The sequence below is a fragment of the Syngnathoides biaculeatus genome, chromosome 8 (genome assembly GCF_019802595.1).
Source record: "Syngnathoides biaculeatus isolate LvHL_M chromosome 8, ASM1980259v1, whole genome shotgun sequence".
Taxonomy (NCBI): domain Eukaryota; kingdom Metazoa; phylum Chordata; class Actinopteri; order Syngnathiformes; family Syngnathidae; genus Syngnathoides; species Syngnathoides biaculeatus.
Genome location: NC_084647.1, coordinates 4666816 through 4687395, shown reverse-complemented (window position 1 = coordinate 4687395; position 20580 = coordinate 4666816). Strand labels below are relative to the sequence as shown.

Below are 20580 nucleotides of genomic sequence, written 5' to 3'. Positions count from 1 at the left end.
ACACTGGACTTCGATGCCTGGCCTCAGCACCTGGAGCTGGCAGCTCTACTGGGCGGAGAATGCTCATAACTCTCTTCTCTCTGCATTGACAAGTATGGCCCTATTCCATGTTGTCCAACGCTACCCCCCTTCCCTCTTCCTCTCTGTAGGTGCTCAGTCCCCGGTGCCATCTGCATTGGGCGTAGTGAGACATTGCAAGCGGACCTGGGAGCTGGCCAGGAGGATGCTACTGTGGAAGGGATGGACCTATAAGACCGCGGCGGACCGCAAGAGGATAAAGTAGGCCAGAGCATCTGGTTGTCAATGAAAGGCCTCCCACTCCATTATGGAGTCCCGCAAACTGGCTCTCAGGTCCGTTGGTCCGTTCCCCATCACCAAAGGTGATTAACCCGGTTGCAGTTTCTCCGAAGCTCCCCAGAACAATGCGTGTCCACCCGACGTTCCATGTGAGCCTGCTCAAGCTGGCTCGGTCATCCCAGTTGGTTCCCCCGGCCGATCCCCGGCCGATCCCCCTCCGCCAATCCCCATGGTTGATTGAGGCCTAGTTTACTCGGTGCGCCAGCTCCTGTTGTCCCACCGCCGGAGGAGGAGTATCCAGTATCTGGTGGACCGTAAGAACGTTCATGGATCCCATCCCGGTTTGTGGTCAATCCCAACCTCATCAGGGACTTTGATGCCTCTCACCCTTAGGCACCTGGGCCATCTGGGGCTGGCCGTTTACTGTCATGTTCCTGCTGGTCCCTGTCCTGGCTGTGCCGGTCCGTGACACAGCTGCAACAATCAGTGAGGCGCACACCTGCGCCTCGTTCCCCGTAATTAGGACAGATACAAATAGGACTCCCCGTACGGTCTGGCCTATGCCAGATTGTTGCCTCATGCCTCGTTCCCACACTCTTGTGATTCCGTTCCTGATCTCCCGAGTACCAACCCTGCCCACTGACCTGCCTCCTCCACCTGACGTCCTTGGAAGTGCTGCTCCCGCTGACTGCCTGCCTGATCCCCGACACTGGACTGAATAAATGTTTCCCGAACTGCCTCTACGTCTCCTGAGTCATGCATTTGGGTCCAACCGTGAGTTCTGGTCGTGACAAAGAATTTTCTCCAGATTCTCTAAACCACTCTAAAACATTTTCCTTAAACTTTCGATTATTTTCTCATACTCGTTCACAAAGAGATGAATGTCACCCCGTCTTTGTTTGTGAATGACTGAGCAATCCAGAGAAGCTCCTTTGACACCCAATCATGGCAGGTACCAGTTCCCAATTAACCCAGCTACCTTTAGGATGTTCCAAACATGTTTGATGAGCTTTCCTCAACTTTCTCAGTCTTTTTTGCCACCTGTCCCAGCTTTTTGTGAACATGTTGCAGCCATAAAATTCCAAGTCAATGATTATTAGCTTAAAACAAAGTTTATCCATTTTAATGTTAAATATCTTGTCTTTGTAATCAATTCAATTAAATATAGATTCAATGTGATTTTCAAATCATTGTATTTTGTTTTTATTTAACGTCCCAACTTAATTGGAATTATGTTTGTATATTTGCATTTTAAAAACATCCATTTGTTAAGCTCTATCAAAAATATTGCATTTATACATACAATGATAAATTCTGAGTCATGCTGGGTAGTATTTTTCAGATACAATTGCACTAGCTGTAGTTTTCACTTGTACAACAGCTGACAGAATCACTTGAAATGTTTTCAATACTTGAACTACTAACAGTACTATAGATACCTTATTGCAGTTTGATGTTCATCACATACGTTCATAACTGTGATGATGCAATGTAGTTCTACGCCGCCTTGTTAAATGTCCTGTAAATGCAGACTTTTGAATACAGCTCTGGTACTTTATTTGAGTGATTACGTACCAAAACTGTATTTGAATTGTAGAGTGAAATGCATTCCACAAGCACATTCATGAAAAAGTGTCTTTAATGAATCCGGACAAGAGGTAGCCACTTTCAATAATAGACGATTTACATTTGTCCAAATTCAAGGACCACTGCATTCAAACATAAAATGCCCATTACTAACATTTGCAAGAAACAAGAGTGACAGAATTCGAAGCAATACTTTCCTCAAATGCCCAACGATGAACATGTTAGTACTAAAAACATTATATTCATATGCTAAATGAATATATTAAAGGGCTATATCAAGTCCATCTGTCAATGGGTGCCTTTCTGCACCATTTGAGTGAAGCGGTTGGTGATGGCTAAGGTGGTGTCGATGAACCGCTCCACACAGCTCACAAGGCAAGTCTCTGTCCGGTAGTCTAGTTTCGTCCCTGGACTGTCCACACACTTGTCCCAGCAAACATCTGTGAAGTTGTGCACCTGAAATAAGTTGGATGATGGGCATCGATTAGGACATTTTTTTTTCTCCAGTATCCGCATTGTGATGTACGTGTGCGCAATAATCACATCGGATGTGGTGTTGTGCTGTAATGTAGAGTAAATTAACTGTAATACTAAAAGTGGCCAGCAGAGGGACCTATTTGGACATGCGCAAAAGATTATAGAGACTAAGCAGATATTCATGTTTTCTTGAAAAATAAATTCATGTATGAAGAGCTGAAGACATATCCAAAGTCTTATAACAATATAGTGCTCGACTGTTGAGATGTAGCTTAAGCATCTTTCTCACCTTTTGAATTTTTCTCATTTTGTGGGCGGGACTAAAACACAGCCCCATGACATCTAAGGACTAGCGTGTATAAGGACTAGCGTCAGTTCCCTCCCCCACTATATGGGTACAAAGTGACAAAATTTCATTTGGCTGTCCTGCTCAGTTGTGAGTTATGGCTTCTATTGGAGTTTTGAAGCCTGACTGAGAATACTTTTTTTTTTTTAATTCAAATTTGGTAGGTTTGTTAACTCTTCTTTGTGATGTTGAATATACATGTCATTTTTTTGGATGCGTTTAGTGCATCTTTACACCCAAAAAAATGTACACCTGCTCCATTTCCCATCTCACGCTTCATAATGAAACAAGGCAGGCAAGTTGCAAGTGTCCTTTCACTGTTGCTCCTGTGTTGCATGTTTTTGTTTGCACAATAAGGACAAAAGTCCCATTTTTGTCTGAATTCCTCATGAAAAAATAAAATAAAGAAAAACCAAATACCATTCGAGTAACATGTTTTTCCTCATGTTTTTTAGATTTTAGGGTCAAAGTTGCAGCTGGCTACTAGTGTGGAATGAATGGGTGGTAACCAGTCACTCATATTTGAAAAATGTACAGGTGTGGTCAGTCATGCTCGCAGATAGTTATGGCTGTGGTCCACCAGTCATGCCCACAGATAGTTGCAGGTGTGATGAGGGATGGAATCTCAAGACCTTAAAATAACTTACAGGATTAATATAACACAACTGTAAATTAAACAAATACATAACTAAAATAGGAAACACAAATTTCAAACTCAGAAATCTGAATTTCCAATTTCAACTGAGATTAGTAGAACATCATATAAAACGGTATTTAAAAATTTTTCATCAATAAAAATTCTTGATCAGACAAACTTTATCTGTAGAAAACGTAAATGCACTGGCCTGCCAATAAACACAAACGGTCTATACCCGCAATGTTTTGAGAATGCTGAAAGTTTAGTTTAACATAATCGGCGTTAGTGGCAACGAGCTAGCGATACATTGTAACAAACATTCCTGTTGGCAATCGTGATGTATTGTTATAAATTACGGCGGTATCTATTGTCAATCCATTGATGAAAGCTATCAGATGATGATCTATGTCTTCCTAAAGCATGTAGAGGGGAAAAGTTTTCAACTTCAAGATACCGCATACCACGGGGAAAATGACCGACAGACTAGTCTAATGTTAGAACTTAGATCAAGTCAAAGTAAATTTAATACTTATGATAGTTAGATACTGAAACATTACTCATGTTATATCCAAGAAATGTTTTCCGTGTAACGGAATTTCCTTTGACATGGCTCATGATGTTGATGACTTTCAACGTAAATGCGCTCGTTGTACGTGAAGAAGCTCTGAACATGCGCTTTTGGCATAACTCAGGGCCCTGGCTAGCCTTTTTTCACCATTAGCCATTTTTTTTTTTTTTGCCAAAATCAATTTTCACCTGCCGCTTTTTCTATAATCATAGCCAAAAAATAGCCAATCACATGCCAGTCAAACTGCGGTATACTAACATGACTAATGCTCGCTCTTGTTCTTCAGGTTACATGCATACAAATAACTTTCAGATGTAAATGTGATACAAGGAATTATATTTTTTATTGGTAACAATCTAATTAACATAAGAATGACAGAGATGTGTCATAAAAACAAAAAAAGTTTCTCAAACCTCTTCTGTACTCCTGACTGTAGAAAATAATCACTGTTCAACACTAAGTTTTTGCATGACTCCTGCCAAAAAGGGTGAAAGAAACTTATATCAAAATCAAACAATTATTCTTCAGGGCCTTCAATTTTAACGATTAACAGTTCATTTAAACTTTCTGTTTTGAGACAGTTCCTTAAGGACATCTTTACAATGTTATGCCTGCTGAAGCCATGTTCTACATCAACTACTTCTTTGCAGTTGCACCAAACTTGTGATCAGCTGTCTGCTGATGCTTCACGAAGTCATCCAACTTCGGCACCACCGATGATTTTCAGCGTCTCAGAAGATTTTTTCTTCCACTGTCAATACACCATTGGCAGAAAAAATTTGAGTCCCTCAATTTGAGACACTTGAATTTAGAAAACTATTCCTGGCGAATGTTTTGCCACAGCCCTGCATGGGAAGTAGATTTTCCGATAGAAGACAAAGTTGTGTTGGGCGTCTTTCCCGCGTAATGGGTATCCGTCAAAGTTGGCAGCTGACAAGCTGCACTTATACTATTGCCAACCTTTGTTTTTGGAAGATAATCCTAAAGATTTATAAATTTTCCGTAGCATCCACAGGTAGCATGAACCAATGGTGAGAAAGCGTGGGTTTGACGCGGAACCCAGATGCAGTTGTCTCCAATGTAAACAATTATTCGCTCAACTTCCGGGATGAGCTTCCGACGAAACCTTGGTTACGCTAAAGCCAGGAATCGAATACGAATTCTTGTAATATACATCAAAGTCTATAACAGTACAGAATTGTATTCCAGGATAAACAGCCAATTTTTTTCGACATTTTAAAACTTTACTCGCCAGACTCAGTATGTGTTCGCATATGGCCTTGTAACTTCCTAACATGCTTCGTACGGTTAACTTGCATTTTCTGTTACCGAGTGAATACTGATTAGGGGCATGCTTGATAAGTTAAGAATGCTTACAAACAAAACATGTAAATTAATGTCAAAACTACACAAAATAAGCGACGTCTTTCAATATCTATTTTGTTCTACTCATAACAACTTTTACGCGCGTGATTTTTTGTGATCGACTGTGCAGATTTGTGAACACAAAGGTGCACGAGCGCGGTCGTGCTAGTCAAATGTGAGTGACTGGGTGGTAACCATGGGGAAGTGAAATGTCAGTATTCTGAAGGTACCGGCCCATTAGCAACACACATATACATAAATGCGTAAAAGAAGAAGCTCATTTATTTTGGCACCAATGGATTTTGAAATATGATGAACAGAAGAAATTAATTTTTGGGACAACACACTGAATTTGTTCATGTCATAAATTGATTTTCCCAGCATTGTTCCGGTATTTCTTATATCGTGGGGATTTTAAAAAAAATCCATCAATTTTCTTAGCCGCTTATCCAGTTCTTTTAAACAATAAACGACAAGAGGTTGATTATTACTGTTAAGGCATCCACACGACTCTATATAGTAATGACCTTCCTAAAATAAACAGTAGACAATGTCTGTTTAAAGTTGACATCAGCTATGTCAGTGGGACAGGAAAAACAAGAACTGTCATTTGTTTCGTGTTTTAATTGCCAGCCACTAGTACTACTCAGTATCATTCACAGAAGAAGGCTCCAATAAAGTTGGAGTACAAACCTGGGCCTGGAACTGCGCCTTCTGCTGCTCTATGGCGATCAGTCGCTGGAGCTCAGTCGCTTCTGCTTTCTCCGACAAACTGAGATGGTCCATATCGTCCATTACGCTTATTAAAAGGAGAAAATACAGTACTGCTTGGATAAACTGTTACGAGCAACCTAGGCAACGTGACCTTCTGGCAGCGAACGCGTGCGACAGTTCAGGTCGACAACCGCAGTTGTAAGATATAGGTGACGTCATCAAAACGCGTAGAAGGTATACAGGAGGAAATATGCTGAAAGCAACGTCTCATTTTGGGGGGGGGTGTTTTCAGAAGAATAGTAAAAAAAATAAAAGTTTTTTAATTAATTTACATGTGTTTGTTATCAATAATAACTATACTGGCTTTCAAAATATGCGGTAGAAAAGCGTTAGTTAACGTGACGGTTTTCTCTCATTTTACGTACAATATATTTGTATCCCGAAGCTTCAACAACAACTTCCGGGTAAGACGTGGTGACCTTGGTCGGTTGATCATCATGGCGGCTATCGTTCGGTTGAGTTCTGTTTGTCGCAGGGGATTTCAGCGTAAGAATCCTTTTTTTCGCAACGATTTTGTCTGTAATGGATTGAGGCACACTTTATGGGAGCCATGCCGTTTGACGCTTGGCAGGTCGAATGTCGTTTTACTGTCTCTGTGGTGTATGACATGCTGTGGATAAAACAGTGGCGCTGTTCTGAAGTTCATAATTTAAAGCAAGCTTATTTTTACGGTATTTGAATCAATACAAAATAGTTCTTTTCCCTGTATAGCGAATAAATGTGATCAACGATTATAAGTAGTCTATTTCTAGAGGAACATAACATATACGTTGGCGACTCCCCAGTAAAGGTGACAGTCATTTTCCAACACAATTGTCAGGTTTGCACAAATAAATTATCCTAAACTCCGTTCTTCGTCCGTCAAGTTCTTAATCCGGTTGATTCTGCTCCTAATAAACGTTCGAATAAAGTGTTTAATTTTAAGGGCCCAAACAATCAGCAGTAGTCCTGTGCAGTATATAGAAGGAAATGATTTACAGGAGATATGAATAAAACCGGTGAAAATACATACATTTATGGTCAACCATTTAATCCAAAGTCTTTAGAGGTCGAGATTTTAGAATTTTTAAATCAATAGTTTCAAACTTTAAAAACAATCTTTACCATTCAAAATGCACTAAAGTGTATCTGGTTGGGTGATCACGTTTGACAGCCGTTGACCGGCGGATATGCACATCCTTACATAAGAGGGTCATTCAATCAATAAGGTGAATTTTCCGGTACAAGAACTTCCGGTACAGGTAGAAGCTTACTTGGTTTTTTTTTTTTTTTGTTTCCTTCCCCAATGTAATTTTCCAGCAGAGTCACACACATTTCTCATCTGTGCACAAGCTTCCACATTCCCTCAGCATGAAAATCTTTGGACTGATGTCTCAGCCGGTCGCTCACAAAACTTTGACTTCATCATCACTTTCAAACTTCGTGCTTCTAGTTAATGCTTTCAAGGGACCAAACAGGAGAAAGTCTGAAGGGGCAATGTCTGGGTTGTAAAGGGGATGAGGGAGCAGTTCCCAGCACAACTCGTTGATGGTCTGCACCGTTTGGGCTGCTGTGTGAGGCCTTGCATTGTGATGAAGTGGGATGACTCCTGACTGATGACCCCTGCGTTTGTTGTTTGTCTTTCTTGACCTGCCTCAACAATTCACAGCATTTGGCACTGTTCACAGTGCTTCCTTTCTCAAGGAATGAAATGGTGATTGGGCTTTGTATGTACTGTATGTATCTATGTATTCCTTTCGGCTTGTCCCGTTACGGGTCGCCACATAGTGTCATCTCAGATAAACGCTCATTTTTGTTTGGCACAGTTTTTACCCCTCTGCATTTATCCGGGGAGAGAGCTGGAGACTCTCCCAGCTAACTTTGGGTGAAGGGAGACTACACCTTGAACTGATCGCAAGCCAGTTGCAGGGCAGATATCGACACCATCACTGAGCGGGAATCGATCCCACGCTGCCTGCACCAAAGCAGGCGTGTGTACTACTACACGATCAGTGACCCATGATTTTGAGTGGCCTTGCATATCCCAAAAAAATGGTGAGTATCACCTTCCTCGTGGACTGCTGGGACTTGAACTTCTTCTTCATCGGAGAGCCTGCATGTTATCACGTAATGAATTGCCATTTGGACTCAGGTTCATTGTGCCAAACCCATGTTTCGTCACATGTGACCACCTTCTTCAGAGACTCATCACCATCTTTCTCATATCGGGAGAGACACTGCTGGGACAACTCGAACATCCGGTGTTTGTGCTCTGCAGTAAGCATCTTTGGCACCCATCGGCAGCTGACCTTCAAGTAGCCAAGGTCTTCATGGACAATTTTGTTTGCTGTCCAAACAGATAAGATCAAAGTCCTTACAATGTCATCCAATGTCACCCTTCTGTGAGACTGAATTGGGTCACTGACTGATTCGATCACCTCAGGAGACCTCACTTCTGTCAGCCTCCCAGGCACCTCTTCATCTTTAACACTGCTCTGTCATTCTTTAAACAATTTAGCCCACTTGTAGGTTTTTTTTCAGCTTAAACATGTGACATCATACACAGTTCACATTCTAACATTAATTTGAACTGGTTGGCACCCTTCAGCAACCAAAAATGTGATAACTGACCGCCGGTCAATTCAGGTGCATGCTTCTTGGTTGGCCAACATTTTTAATCTGATAAAGAAATTAAATCCATGTGAAAAAGAAGTCAAACAGAAATCTACTAATAACATGTAAGCTTCTATCTGTATTAAAAGTCCTTATAATGAAAACTTCCCCATATTTATTGAATGATGCTCGTACATACAGTCTCTTCCAAAATTGTGCTGGACTATCGCTCTAATGGGGCACCCTAACCGCCCTAAATGCTAGAAGACTCTGCATCCTTGCAAAATTTAGTGAGTGAGTTTTTATGAGGGGGGGGGGGGGGAGTTCTGTCAATGACCGTTGACTGTCTATTATTCTTCGTATTCAACATGTATGTCGTACTCTGGCAGCACCAACTACCAGAGACAAATTCCTTGCGTGTTGTTACATACTTGGCCAATAATGCTGATTCTAATTCTATTATTAGAACAATAACTGATTATTTTGTAGTACATGTATGTTTTAGTGTGATATTCCCATTTTATGTTATTGCTTTGCTCTAGAAACTAAAATCTAGAAATATGTACCAATTTGTGTTTAAACTGTCCTGTTTTAATATTATTAAAGATGATCTATTTGTTTGTTTTCCCCCAGCTCTGTTCTATCAAAGCACCTTCCTGGCGAGGCCATTCGTTGCACCAAACAAACACCATGAGCAAACATACTTGTTCACTGCAAGGATTCATGCATCCCAGCATCTAAATGGTTAGTGTACAAGTGCAGTCGGTTTAGGGGTGGACCGTTATATTAGGTCCAAGAGTCGGCATAAATGAGCAGAAAATAACTACTACTAATGTGCTGAGTGGTAGCTGGTCTGATATTTACTGCTTTTAGTTATTTGCTTTTAGTTTTATTTTCTACCCATCACATTATCAGACAACCGTAGTCATTGAACACTAGCATACACAAAGTGCTTCCTTGTTTTTCATAGCATGTACAATGGATCTAAAGCATCTACACTTCCCTGTTCAAATGTCAGGTGTTTATGATATAATACATTAGACCAAGATAAATCAAATCTTTGTCTATCAGTAATGGGACCGATAAGCTGCATAACTCAATGGTGTAGGAAAAATCTTTTTGAGAGTGTGATACAAAATGAGATGGAGGCTTTTAGGGAAAGCTTTACCATCAGAGCCCTATATGTCTTGCCTTCTGGCACAAACCTAAACCAATGGTATTCTCACATGTCAAGTCCTGCACAACTGAAGCACATCCTGGTTGGATGCAAGACCAGCCTTACTCAAGACCGTTACACCTGTCGGCATAACCAAGTGCTGAAGTGTTTCACTGGTGTTCTGGAGAAGTAGCAGATGAGGGTGAATGCCCTTCCACCCTTGTCAGCCTACTAGCAACAAAGGCGATTTGTTCGGGAGGAGGAGAGTCACACCAGCCAGCCACACCAACAAGGCACCAGACGGGACAGTCTTGTGCACTGCGCACAAGACTGTAAGCTACTTGCAGACCTGGACAAGAAGCTCTGCTTTCCAGCTGAGTTTGCAGCTACCACCATACGACCAGATCTTGTTCTTTGGTCTGCCTTGCTCAAGCTCGTCCACATCATTGAGCTCATAGTGCCCAGTCGAGGCGTACGAGCGGAAGAGGTTGAGGTCTGCAGAACTTGCGGCGTAAGTGCCAACAGAAAGGCTGGAGAGAAGAGGTACCCGCAGCGGAAGTGGGCTGCAGAGGGTTTATAGCCTTCTCAACATCCAGGCTACTCTGAGAGATAGGAGTCCAAGGGAAGGCCCACCAACAGGCAGTCAGAGATCTCTCCAAGGCGGCGGAAAAGGCCAGCCAGTGGTTGGGAATAAAGAGGAAAGACCCCACCTGGGCCTTCAAAAGAATTGGTGCCACCTAGAGGGGGGAACCTGGGACATTGGGATTCGCTGCTGTGACCTTTCTTGAGAGTGTCGTGGGCCTATCACCGAAACACTTTATGACAGAAGGAAGTCCAGTTAATAAACTGTTCAGTGCCATCACTTAACTGAACATCCCACAGAGCCTTATCGGAGCCTAAAGTATGCACGAATAAAGGGATATATCTAGTCCTACATAATACGTGTGTGTGTAATGCAGTTTCATACAATCCCCTCCAAAAGTATCAGAACAGCAAAGTCCATTCCTGTTTTTGTCTCAAAATGAAGATGTGGGTTTCAGATCAGAAAATCAATATGAGGCCAAAGTTCAGTCGGGACATAGAACCTCCTGTTTAAAACATCTCACTTTTCAGCTAATCCAAAGTATTGGAACAAACATTCAATCTTACAATTTTAAAAGTAAATATTTGGTGGGGTAACCCATAATTACTTGCAATAATATCAAGTCTGCATTCTATTTATTTCACCAGACTTTGGCATTCTTAATTTGAAATGCTTTTTCAGGCTTTTATTGCAGCCTCTTTCAGTTCTTGTTTCTTGGGGTTTCTCCTTCAATCTCCTTTTCTGAAGGTAAAATGCATGCTCTATTGGGTTAAGGTCCAGTGATTGACTTGACAAGTCAAAGACCTTCCACTTTTCCCCCCCTGATAAAATCCTTTGCTGTGTTGGCAGTGTGTTTTAGGTCATTGTCTTTTCGAATGATGAAGCTTATCCCGATTAATTTGGATGCATTATTCTTTGGTTTCATTTTTTTAAGTCTTGAATTATGCCGCTTGAAAATGGTGTAAATATTTTCCATATACACTTAAAATACAGTATATAAATACACAAATCTGGGCCATTAATATGTATCAACTGTAAAATAGCAAGTATGGCCGTAACTTGGTGAACCGTGTTCATGTGCTACACGTAGTTTGTAACTTTAAAATGTAAGGACGCTTGTAAACTGAGTACCCCAATATAACATTTTCCACATTTGTTTGGAATATATTTTGCCTAGTTGCAATCCCTGTGCATCTATGTGGCTGTATCAGTCATCTGTGTTGTTTTATTTAAATTTAGTGCAATTAAATACAATGCGTGTTTCTTCTATTTTGAAGCGAGCTCTGGCTCCAAAGCTGCCTCTCTGCACTGGACAGCTGAGCGAGTTTTGAGCATCCTACTGCTGGCTATGGGGCCTGCTGCTTATTTTCACCCCGGTTCTGCTATAGATTACTCTCTGGCTGCTGCACTTACCCTACATGGACACTGGTAAGTTGCAATGTGCTTCGAAATCAAAAGTTGATACAGTGGAGCAAAAAAGTATTTCGTCTACCATCAATTGTACAAGTTTTTCCCACTTAAAAAGATGAGCAATGCCTGTAATTTTCATCAACTCCAAAAATCCAGACAATCACACTTGATTTTTCAATAATTTATAAAAAAACTACGGCAAAAATTAAGTATTTGGTCAATTGCAAAAGTTCACCTCAATACTTTTTCTTTTTTTTTACCCTTTATTGATAATGACAGAGGTCAAATGTTTTCTGCTAGTATTTGCTCGTTTTTTTACTTACTGTTGCTGTTGTTGTAGCCCATTCCTCTACGCATATCTTCTCTAGAGCAGTGATGTTTTGGGGCAACACAGACCATAACTTCCCTCAACGATTTTCAATAGTGTTGAGATCTAGAGACTGGCTAGAGGACCTTGAAATGCTTTTTACAAAGCTACCCCTTTTTTGCCCGGGCAGTTTGTTTGTCATGCTGAAAGACTTAGCCATGTTCCATCTTCAATCCTCTATCTGGTGGAAGGTTTTCACTCAAAAACGTGTGGTACATTGCCCCATGCATTTTTTTCCTTTAGACAGATCTGTCATCCTGGTCCTTTTGCAGAAAAAACGCTCTAAAGTGTGATGTTTTCACCCCCATGTTTATGGTTGTCTTTGAATGCAACTGAGCTTTCTTTCTCATCCAAACACAAGTTGAATTTTCATGTCAAAGTTTTATTTTGGCTTCATCCGACCATATGACAGTCTCTAAATCCTCTTCTGGATCATCCAAATTCTCTAACAAACTTCAGACGGGTCTTGCACTGCAAGATTTTAGTCTTCGGCGGTGTAGTGTGTTGCTTTGATCCCAGCTATCTGAAGTTCATTCACAAGGTCCCTCCATATGTTTCTGGGATTTCTTCATTGGTCATTTTGACCCCAGAGGGTGAGATCTTTCGTGGAGCTCCAGATTGAGGGAGATTATTAGTGGTTTTGTAAAATTTTCCATTTTCGAATAACTGCTCCCACAGTTCATTTCTTCACACCAAGCTGCTTACCTATTGCAGATTCAGTCTAGCTTGATGCAGGTCTCCAATTTTGTTTCACGTGTCCTTTGACAGCTCTTTGGTCTAAATGGCCATAATGGAGTTTAGTGTGAGAGTGTTTCAGGTTGTGACATATGTCCATTAATACACATAACAGATGAAGGACAGTGTTGCCTCTTAAAGAAGTAGTTGCTGGTCTGTAAGAGCCAGAAATATTTCTTGTTTGTAGATGACCAAATACGTGTTTTCCACTATATACACATCCATTTTATTAGTCTCTTATCCTCACAAGGGTCGCGGGAGTGCTGGAGTCTATCCCAGCTGGGCAGGAGGCAGGGTACACCCGTAACTGGTTGCCAGCCAATGGTAGGGCACAGAGACAGTCTCTCACAATCACACCTAGGGGTAATTCAAAGTGTCCAATTAATGTTGCATGTTTTTGGGATGTGGGAGGAAACTGGAGAACATGCAAACTCCAAGGCCGGGATTTGAATCCCACTCCTCACAACTGTGAGGCCAGCGCATTACAGCTGCTCCACTGTCTCTCCTCGTTTTCCACCATAATTTGAAATTCTTTAAACATCAGATGTGATTTTTCTGGATTTTTAATTTTTTCTTTCATAGTTGAATTATACCCATGCTGACAATTAACAGGCCTCTATCATTTTAAGTGGGAGGACCAGCACAATTGATGGCTGAATCTTTTTCTTTTTTTTTACCCAAATACTAAAGTATCGTGGCTATACCAACGCTCATGCAAACACAATTTAATGATTAGCATAATGCTGCCTGGTGATGGGCATTTGACCACATTTCAGGAGTTCACTATAATGTTGCATGGTTAAACAGTACTGGAAAAGTATATCAATAACTTTTTGTAAAAATGAAATACCATGTTTTTAAAAGCACCTGTGCTTAAAGTGCAGCCATGCCACAATGTTGGATAGTCTTGAACAATGCAACTTTCCTGGACACAAGATTTAACATCTCTTTGTCATCAAAGAAGAATGGAAGGCAATGCTTGAGCAGTAAACTGATATAGCTTCACCACACCCAGAGAAGCAGGTTCAAGCAGCATCAGCAACATCAGCGTGGGGCAAAAAACAAAAAAAATAAACAAAGCAAACAACAAACTTGAAAAGCCTGGTGTTCATCAACCATGAATCGAGTGAGCAGTGAAAATGGGGTTGGACATCACAAACCAATTGGAACCAGGATTAATATTCCGGTGCTCCCAGGATCGTTCATATGAAAAAAAAATTCGGTTTCCAGTTTCAATGCCAACAGAAAAAGAAAGTGGTGAAAATGAGAAGAATGTGCACAGAAACTTGCCTGTGCCCAACAGCAGCAACAAACAAGTTTTATGTTCAAGTAAATGATCAGTCACCTCAGTGCAACGCTTGGATTAAGATTATATTGTGCAAAGAAGTTTTTCCACTTTGTGTAGAAATCTGATGCATTTCCTCCCACTCCGAGCTGCAGCCTACACCACGTAGAATTTTAGTCAAGTCAGGTGAGTGAAACACTACATAAGGTGTGTCCAATGCGTTGATTGCCGAGGCAGTTTTGGTCAATTGCGTGACCTCATGCCCCAAAAAAAAAGGCGTCAGCCTATCACTCACCTCGCAGCTTGATCCAGGTTTGGCCAATACGTCCATCACGTTTCGATTGACCGACAGTCAGCTTCACCAATCCAAGCTTCTGACGTGTCGCTGCGCATGTGCATATAAAGGCGCCTTCTAGCAAGATGGCCTCCTTATTTACAGTCTGTCTCTTGCCTTTTTTACGGCTGTCACGGCAGCAGCAAAACTGAAAAACTGAGACAGCTCCAGGGTCAACACATGATGCAACATCTGATGTGGATGGCAAAGTCCATCTTCCAACTCTTTCTTGCAGACTTTATCAATTCATAGTGTAGATCAGAGTTTCCCAACCTGTGTGCCTCTGGAAATGATCAAAATTCCCTTAATTGGCCTAAACATTCATTTACAACAAAAAATACAGTACAGTGCCTTGTGAAAGTATTCAGCCCCTTGAACTTTTGACCCTTTCACCACATACCAGGCTTCAAACATAGATCCATCCATTTTCTTCGCCAATTATCCTCACAAGGGTCGAGGGGAGTGCTGGAACCTATACCAGCTGTCAAAGAGCAGGAGGCAGGGTACACCCTGAACTGGTTTACGCCACCTTTTGCTGCAATTATAGCTGCAAGTCGCTTGGGGTACGTCTCTATCAGTTTTACACATCAAGACACTGAAATTCTTGCCCATTCTTCCTTGCAAAACAGCTTGAGCTCAGCGAGGTTAGATGGAGAGCATTTGTGAACAGCAGTCTTCAGCTCTGCCCACAGATTCTTGATTGGACTCAGGTCATTCTAAACCTGGATACTCTTATTTGTGAACCATTCCATTTTAGATTTGGCTTTATGTTTTGGATCATTGTCCTATTGGAAGATAAATCTCCGTGACAGTCTCAGGTCTTTTGCAGACTCCAATAGGTTTTCTTCCAGAATGGTCTTGTATTTGGCTCCATACATCTTCCCATCAATTTTAACCATCTTCCCTGTCCCTGCTGGAGAAAAGAAGGCCCAACCCATGAGGCTGAGGCTGCCACCTCCATGTTTGACAGTGGGGATGGTGTGTTCAGAGTGATGAGCTGTTGCTTTTACGCCATCGCATATCGTTTTGCATTGTGGCCAAAAAGTTTGATTTTGGTTTCATCTGACCAGAGCACCTTCTTCCACATGTTTGGTGTGTCTCCCAGGTGGCTTGTGGCAAACTTTAAACAAGACTTTTTATGGATATCTTTAAAAAAATGGCTTTCTTCTTGCCACTCTTCCATAAAGGCCAGATTTGTGCAGTGTCCGACTGATAGTTGTTCTACGGACAGACTCTCCCACCTCAGCTGTAGATGTCTGCAGTTCATCCAAAGTGATCATGGGCCTCTTGGCTGCATCTCTGATCGGTCTTCTCCTTGTTTGAGGTGAAAGTTTAGAGGGACCGCCGGGTCTAGGTAGATTTGCAATGGTCTGATACTCCTTCCATTTCAATATGATTGCTTGCACAGTGCTCCTTGAGATGTTTAAAGCCTGGGAAATCTTTTTGTATCCACTTTTCAGTTTTTTATTTGTTAAAATATTATAAGATATCCAATAAATTTCATTCCACTTCACGATTGTGTCCCATTTGTTGTTGATTCTTGACAAAAAATGAAAATTTTATGTCTTTATGTTTGAAGCTTGAAATGTGGTGAAAGGTTGAAAAGTTCAAAGGGGGCAAATACTTTCACAAGGCACTGTATATACAGAGAATGAATAAATGCTTTTCTATTAGATGACAGTGTATAATTAACTCATGTATCTGCTTGTGACATTTTTGTCTGTTGGTGAATTGTGAGATTTTTTTCAATGTAAGATATGGATGTCCTTAAACTCAATAAAGGTTGTGAATCACTGTTCAAGAGTGCTTATCCTGTTCAAGGTCAGGGAGTAGCTGGAGCCTATCCGTGTCGGTTGCATGGCACATACAGACTAACAGTTGTTCACACTCACACTTACACTGTCACATAGCGGCTATGTTGTCCCACCACGAGTATTGATGCCCTCCAAAATGCTCTAACTTTACACACACACTGTACTTCATGAAGTACTGAATACCTTGCGGTTTGATGTGCGCTACATTTCAAACTCAGATTGAACGTAACACACTTCTACTTCCTGTCACCTGGAATGAGCCACCACAAATGTACCAAGAACCTTACCAGAGGAAATGTAGTGAAAATCTATGCAGAGAAGCATCTGAGCTCTGAGACCAAATTTGAATTTTTCCCCACATAGCCAGTTTAATTTTCTCTCATGCACTCGTACAGTGGTTCCGGGAACTTCCCAACCTTTTCCTCAAGGCAAGGCATCCATTTTACATTTGAATAATCTCACAGCACACCACACTAAACAAAAATGTCACAAAAATCCTGAAATAATCTTTCTCTTGTCCCACCTTGTAAATTGTCGTGCTCATTGTGAAATTTGGGCCTTTTAATTTCAACAGATTGATAGTTTTATTGTACCTTCTTACCATCTCTTGGAGCGACGTGTGATGTAACAAAGTTTTAGGATGGGTTAAGGGGAGCTAGTGGGATTATAATAATAATGCCAGCGCTATGCAGTATGAAAGCAGTAGGCCATGTTCTACTGTTATACAGAAACCCAATCATCGTGCCTGGAGCCAATAATATTTGACCAGAGTGTGTTCTGCAAGGAGAGTTACAATTTCTGTTTGTATAGTACTGAATTCCAGCTGAGCAGATGACAGAAGTTATATATTAGAACTTTAAATGTTCTGCCTGTCTCTTCATGTCACTGGCATGGCTAGATGAACAACAACCTACTTCGCAGTTTTTCACATTTCGTGGGTGGTTCTGCTCCTCACTAACTGTGAAAAACAAGGGATTACTATATTTGTTTTTGGTCCTCATCTCGGAGCTCTCACGGCCGGTCGCTCGCTCACGGCTGGCCACCAGTCGCTCGGTGAAAGAAGGATTACATTGACCCCCGCTAACTATTTTTTTTTTTTTTATAGCGCAATACACACCTGCCTCTCATTTGGAACCCGCAAAGCTGTCATCATTTGCACCTGTGCAATCCATTTTTCATGAAGAACTGTCTCTTTTGGAAACATATGAAGAGTAAATCCATCTTCGAGTGTTCGAACAAAATCCAGCAATACAACAAGCCAGCATTTTGGCTAACACGAAGGATCACCTTTATACCAGTTTTACCTTCCCGCAGGTAAAACTGGTATAAACACATGAGGCCGTCTGAGTGCATTCCTGCTGATGTCACTTCCTGCTTCTTCTCAAAACGGTTGGGTCCATTCCGTCTGCCTTTTTCATTTTAAATTAAAAACATACTAAAAATCATGCTTTTCGTGTCAGTGTAGTTCAATACACGAAGACAGACTCGTTAAAGGCAGAGATCGTGTGGACTTTAAAAGTGATCTGCAGCCATTACGGTTACAAATCTTGTGAAAATAATTCGAAAGTGTTTGCAGTCATGTTCCCAGACAGTGACATTGCTAAAAAACTACCACTGTGGGGAAAGGAAGACTTCGTACCTGGCTACATTTGGCATCGCTGCCCACTTTTCATCTCTACTGCCTCAGAGCCAAAAAAGCCAGAATAGAGACTTACATATCAACGCTTTTTGAGAAGGCTGACAGGCTGTGTGAGGAGGCAGAAGAAAAGAGGAATCTGAGGTTTATCACTGAGGCCAATGCACTCAGAGGCAGAGCAAAGGACAAAAGAGCCACTTTGGCACCTCTGCAGCAACAAATAGAGGAGGCACTGGGTAGGCTCAAGGAGATAGAGTAGGATGCTGAGAGAGACATCAGTAGAAGACATTTGTGTATATAGTTGCAATTGTAGTTAGAATCTGTTTTTCTGTATACTGTTATGTGAAGACGTTGACAATGGTCATATCAATGAGAACTACCACAAGGGGCGACAGGTGATCACTTTCACAGGTACTGAGATACTGGAACATTTGATGAACCAAGAACGGTTGATGGCACCATCTTTTTTTCCTTACTCTTGATTTCCCACGATGGCCCTTAATTTTTCGTGTCGGTCCTAAATTTTTTCCGTGTCAGCCCCTAAGAATGCCCCTAAAAAGCCCTTAAATTTTTTGGGTCAGACAGCGAATGAACCCTGATAGTGTTTATTGGTCATATTTTAGTTGTCCTATATTTGGCTTCTTGCTGCACTCCAAAATGGAGAACATTGAATGGATCTTTGGACCTTTCTCAGCTCTGGTCAGCAAGGCTCCTACAAGCAAACAAAGAAAAGGAAACCCCAGACAGTCCCCGCACAGTTGTCAGCAGAAATCAATCAAGTCTTAGTTAGTTCCGCCTGGTTCCAGACCCATAAAGGTGGGTTGAGCTTAGTGTCAGAGCATATGTGCTGGTCCATCAGTTACATTGTAGACTAGACAACCTGGCAGGTGCAGGCCACAAATCCCAGTCATGAGTGGTGATAAATCCTCCAAAGCTAAGGCTTTCAGGCCAAGTGGGCATTTTAGGAGGTCAGATTTTGTCAGTTTTGACGAAAATCAGTGAGACAAATGTCATGTTGTTTGGTGGCGGCAGTGGTGCAATGAGGTATAAGATGAACACTACAATGTTTTTTGCATATACTATGTGCCTGATGGGATTAAACAACTCCAAGCTCCAAAGAATGTTGGCACTGAGTGAACCCAATGAAACTCATCAACTTAGACTGGAGATGTGTCATCTGATTGACAATAAGAGAATTTAGCCTCTACTACATGTTTTTTTTTTTCCATTGTCTCAGGTGAACATTGTGACATATACCATAACACGAAAAGGAATCCAGAAAGTAATCCATCTTGGGGCCAATTGTAAAAATCTAGAATATGAGGTTCGATGATAAGACGTCATCTGATTTTTTAAATTTTTTTTATTTGTATTTTTTTTTCCCCCCTCATGCATTCTCATAGAAAAGGAAAGTAGAACAAGCGTGTAGTTGCGGTTGTGAGTAGAGATGTTAATTTGTATTTTCTTTATCCACATCCTGTTCAGGTATGCAGTCTGAGCTGGTATCAAGTCAACCAAAGAACCACTATGAAGAGCCCTTTGAGTGTAAATTTGGACATGCTGTTGCATGTCGCAATGTGAACAATGGCTCAAACGAAAATAACTGTCAAAAGAAAATGAGATGGAAGTACTTTTCATGTAGAGTTCTAAACTCCCCTTTTTATATTTTTTGTGTGTTAGGGGTTTAGGGCAGGTGTTGACCGATTATGTTCACGGGGACGCCAAGATCAAGATCGCCAATGCTGGTCTATTCCTCCTGTCCACGGTCACATTCGCAGGGCTTTGCTACTTCAACTATAACGACGTGGGCATCTGCAAAGCCATCGCTTTGCTTTGGAGCAAATGAACATGAATATTGGCTTACCAGCTCAGAAAAATCACGTGAACACATTTAATGTAAATTCTTATAAATATACAGCTTTAATGATATTTCCGGTGATGTGTGTCATTGAATTTCAGTTTTGTCAATGGAATAATTATTGGACAATTCTCTTACGTGCATGGAGGGAATAAGCTTGTTAATGCTCTGTGCTGGAGCTTGTAATTCCTTTGTCCAGTCATGAATTTGTAGTCTGTTCCATGTCATATCATTTCTTAGTTATTGTATTGTTTCATTGTAGTTTATTCTTCCATATATGGCACATTGTACACAGCACAATGCAGTACTTTTTTTGGGACCCCCCACAAACATACAAATACCAGGATTCGATTTGTTGGATGATTGTCAAATATGATTTGTTTATTCTGTGTACATACCATTGATCTTAAACCCATCTGAAATAAGATGTACTACATTGTATTTTAATGTTACTTTTGAGACACTTCATATTGGTCAGGGGTTTATTGGCATCTTTCAACAAAATATGAAGGCCTGTACTTATGTCTTTTACTGTAAGTCACTCAGCTTTTATTGTAAAGCCTGCTTCAAAAATATATAATTATTTTACACTCCTGGAAAGCAATACCATTTGTTTTAACTGCTTCAATTGAATCCAGTGCAACCTGTGTCTTGAGCTTTTTATTATCGCTTATACAGTACAATTTTCTGAGATGTTCATCACAATCTGGTAATATAAATACATTAACCAAGTAAGTCAAGGCATATCTTCAATTTAAT

At 41.0% G+C, this 20580-nt stretch overlaps 2 protein-coding genes across 2 annotated transcripts; one reads left to right on the top strand and one right to left on the bottom strand.

The window, feature by feature from the left end:
• Nucleotides 1-1918: 1918 nt before the first annotated feature.
• On the bottom strand, nt 1919-6254 carry timm8b (translocase of inner mitochondrial membrane 8 homolog B (yeast)). The gene is made up of 2 exons (XM_061827215.1): nt 5971-6254; nt 1919-2340 (listed from the first exon to the last, which is right to left on the bottom strand). Exons 1-2 carry the CDS (start codon nt 6070-6072, stop codon nt 2173-2175), a joined length of 270 nt encoding a protein of 89 aa, XP_061683199.1. The 5' UTR covers nt 6073-6254; the 3' UTR covers nt 1919-2172.
• A 158-nt stretch (nt 6255-6412) lies between these two features.
• On the top strand, nt 6413-20411 carry sdhdb (succinate dehydrogenase complex, subunit D, integral membrane protein b). Its single transcript, XM_061827212.1, has 4 exons — nt 6413-6537; nt 9277-9387; nt 11660-11810; nt 19644-20411. Exons 1-4 carry the CDS (start codon nt 6489-6491, stop codon nt 19807-19809), a joined length of 477 nt encoding a protein of 158 aa, XP_061683196.1. The 5' UTR covers nt 6413-6488; the 3' UTR covers nt 19810-20411.
• The last annotated feature ends 169 nt before the right edge of the window (nt 20412-20580 follow it).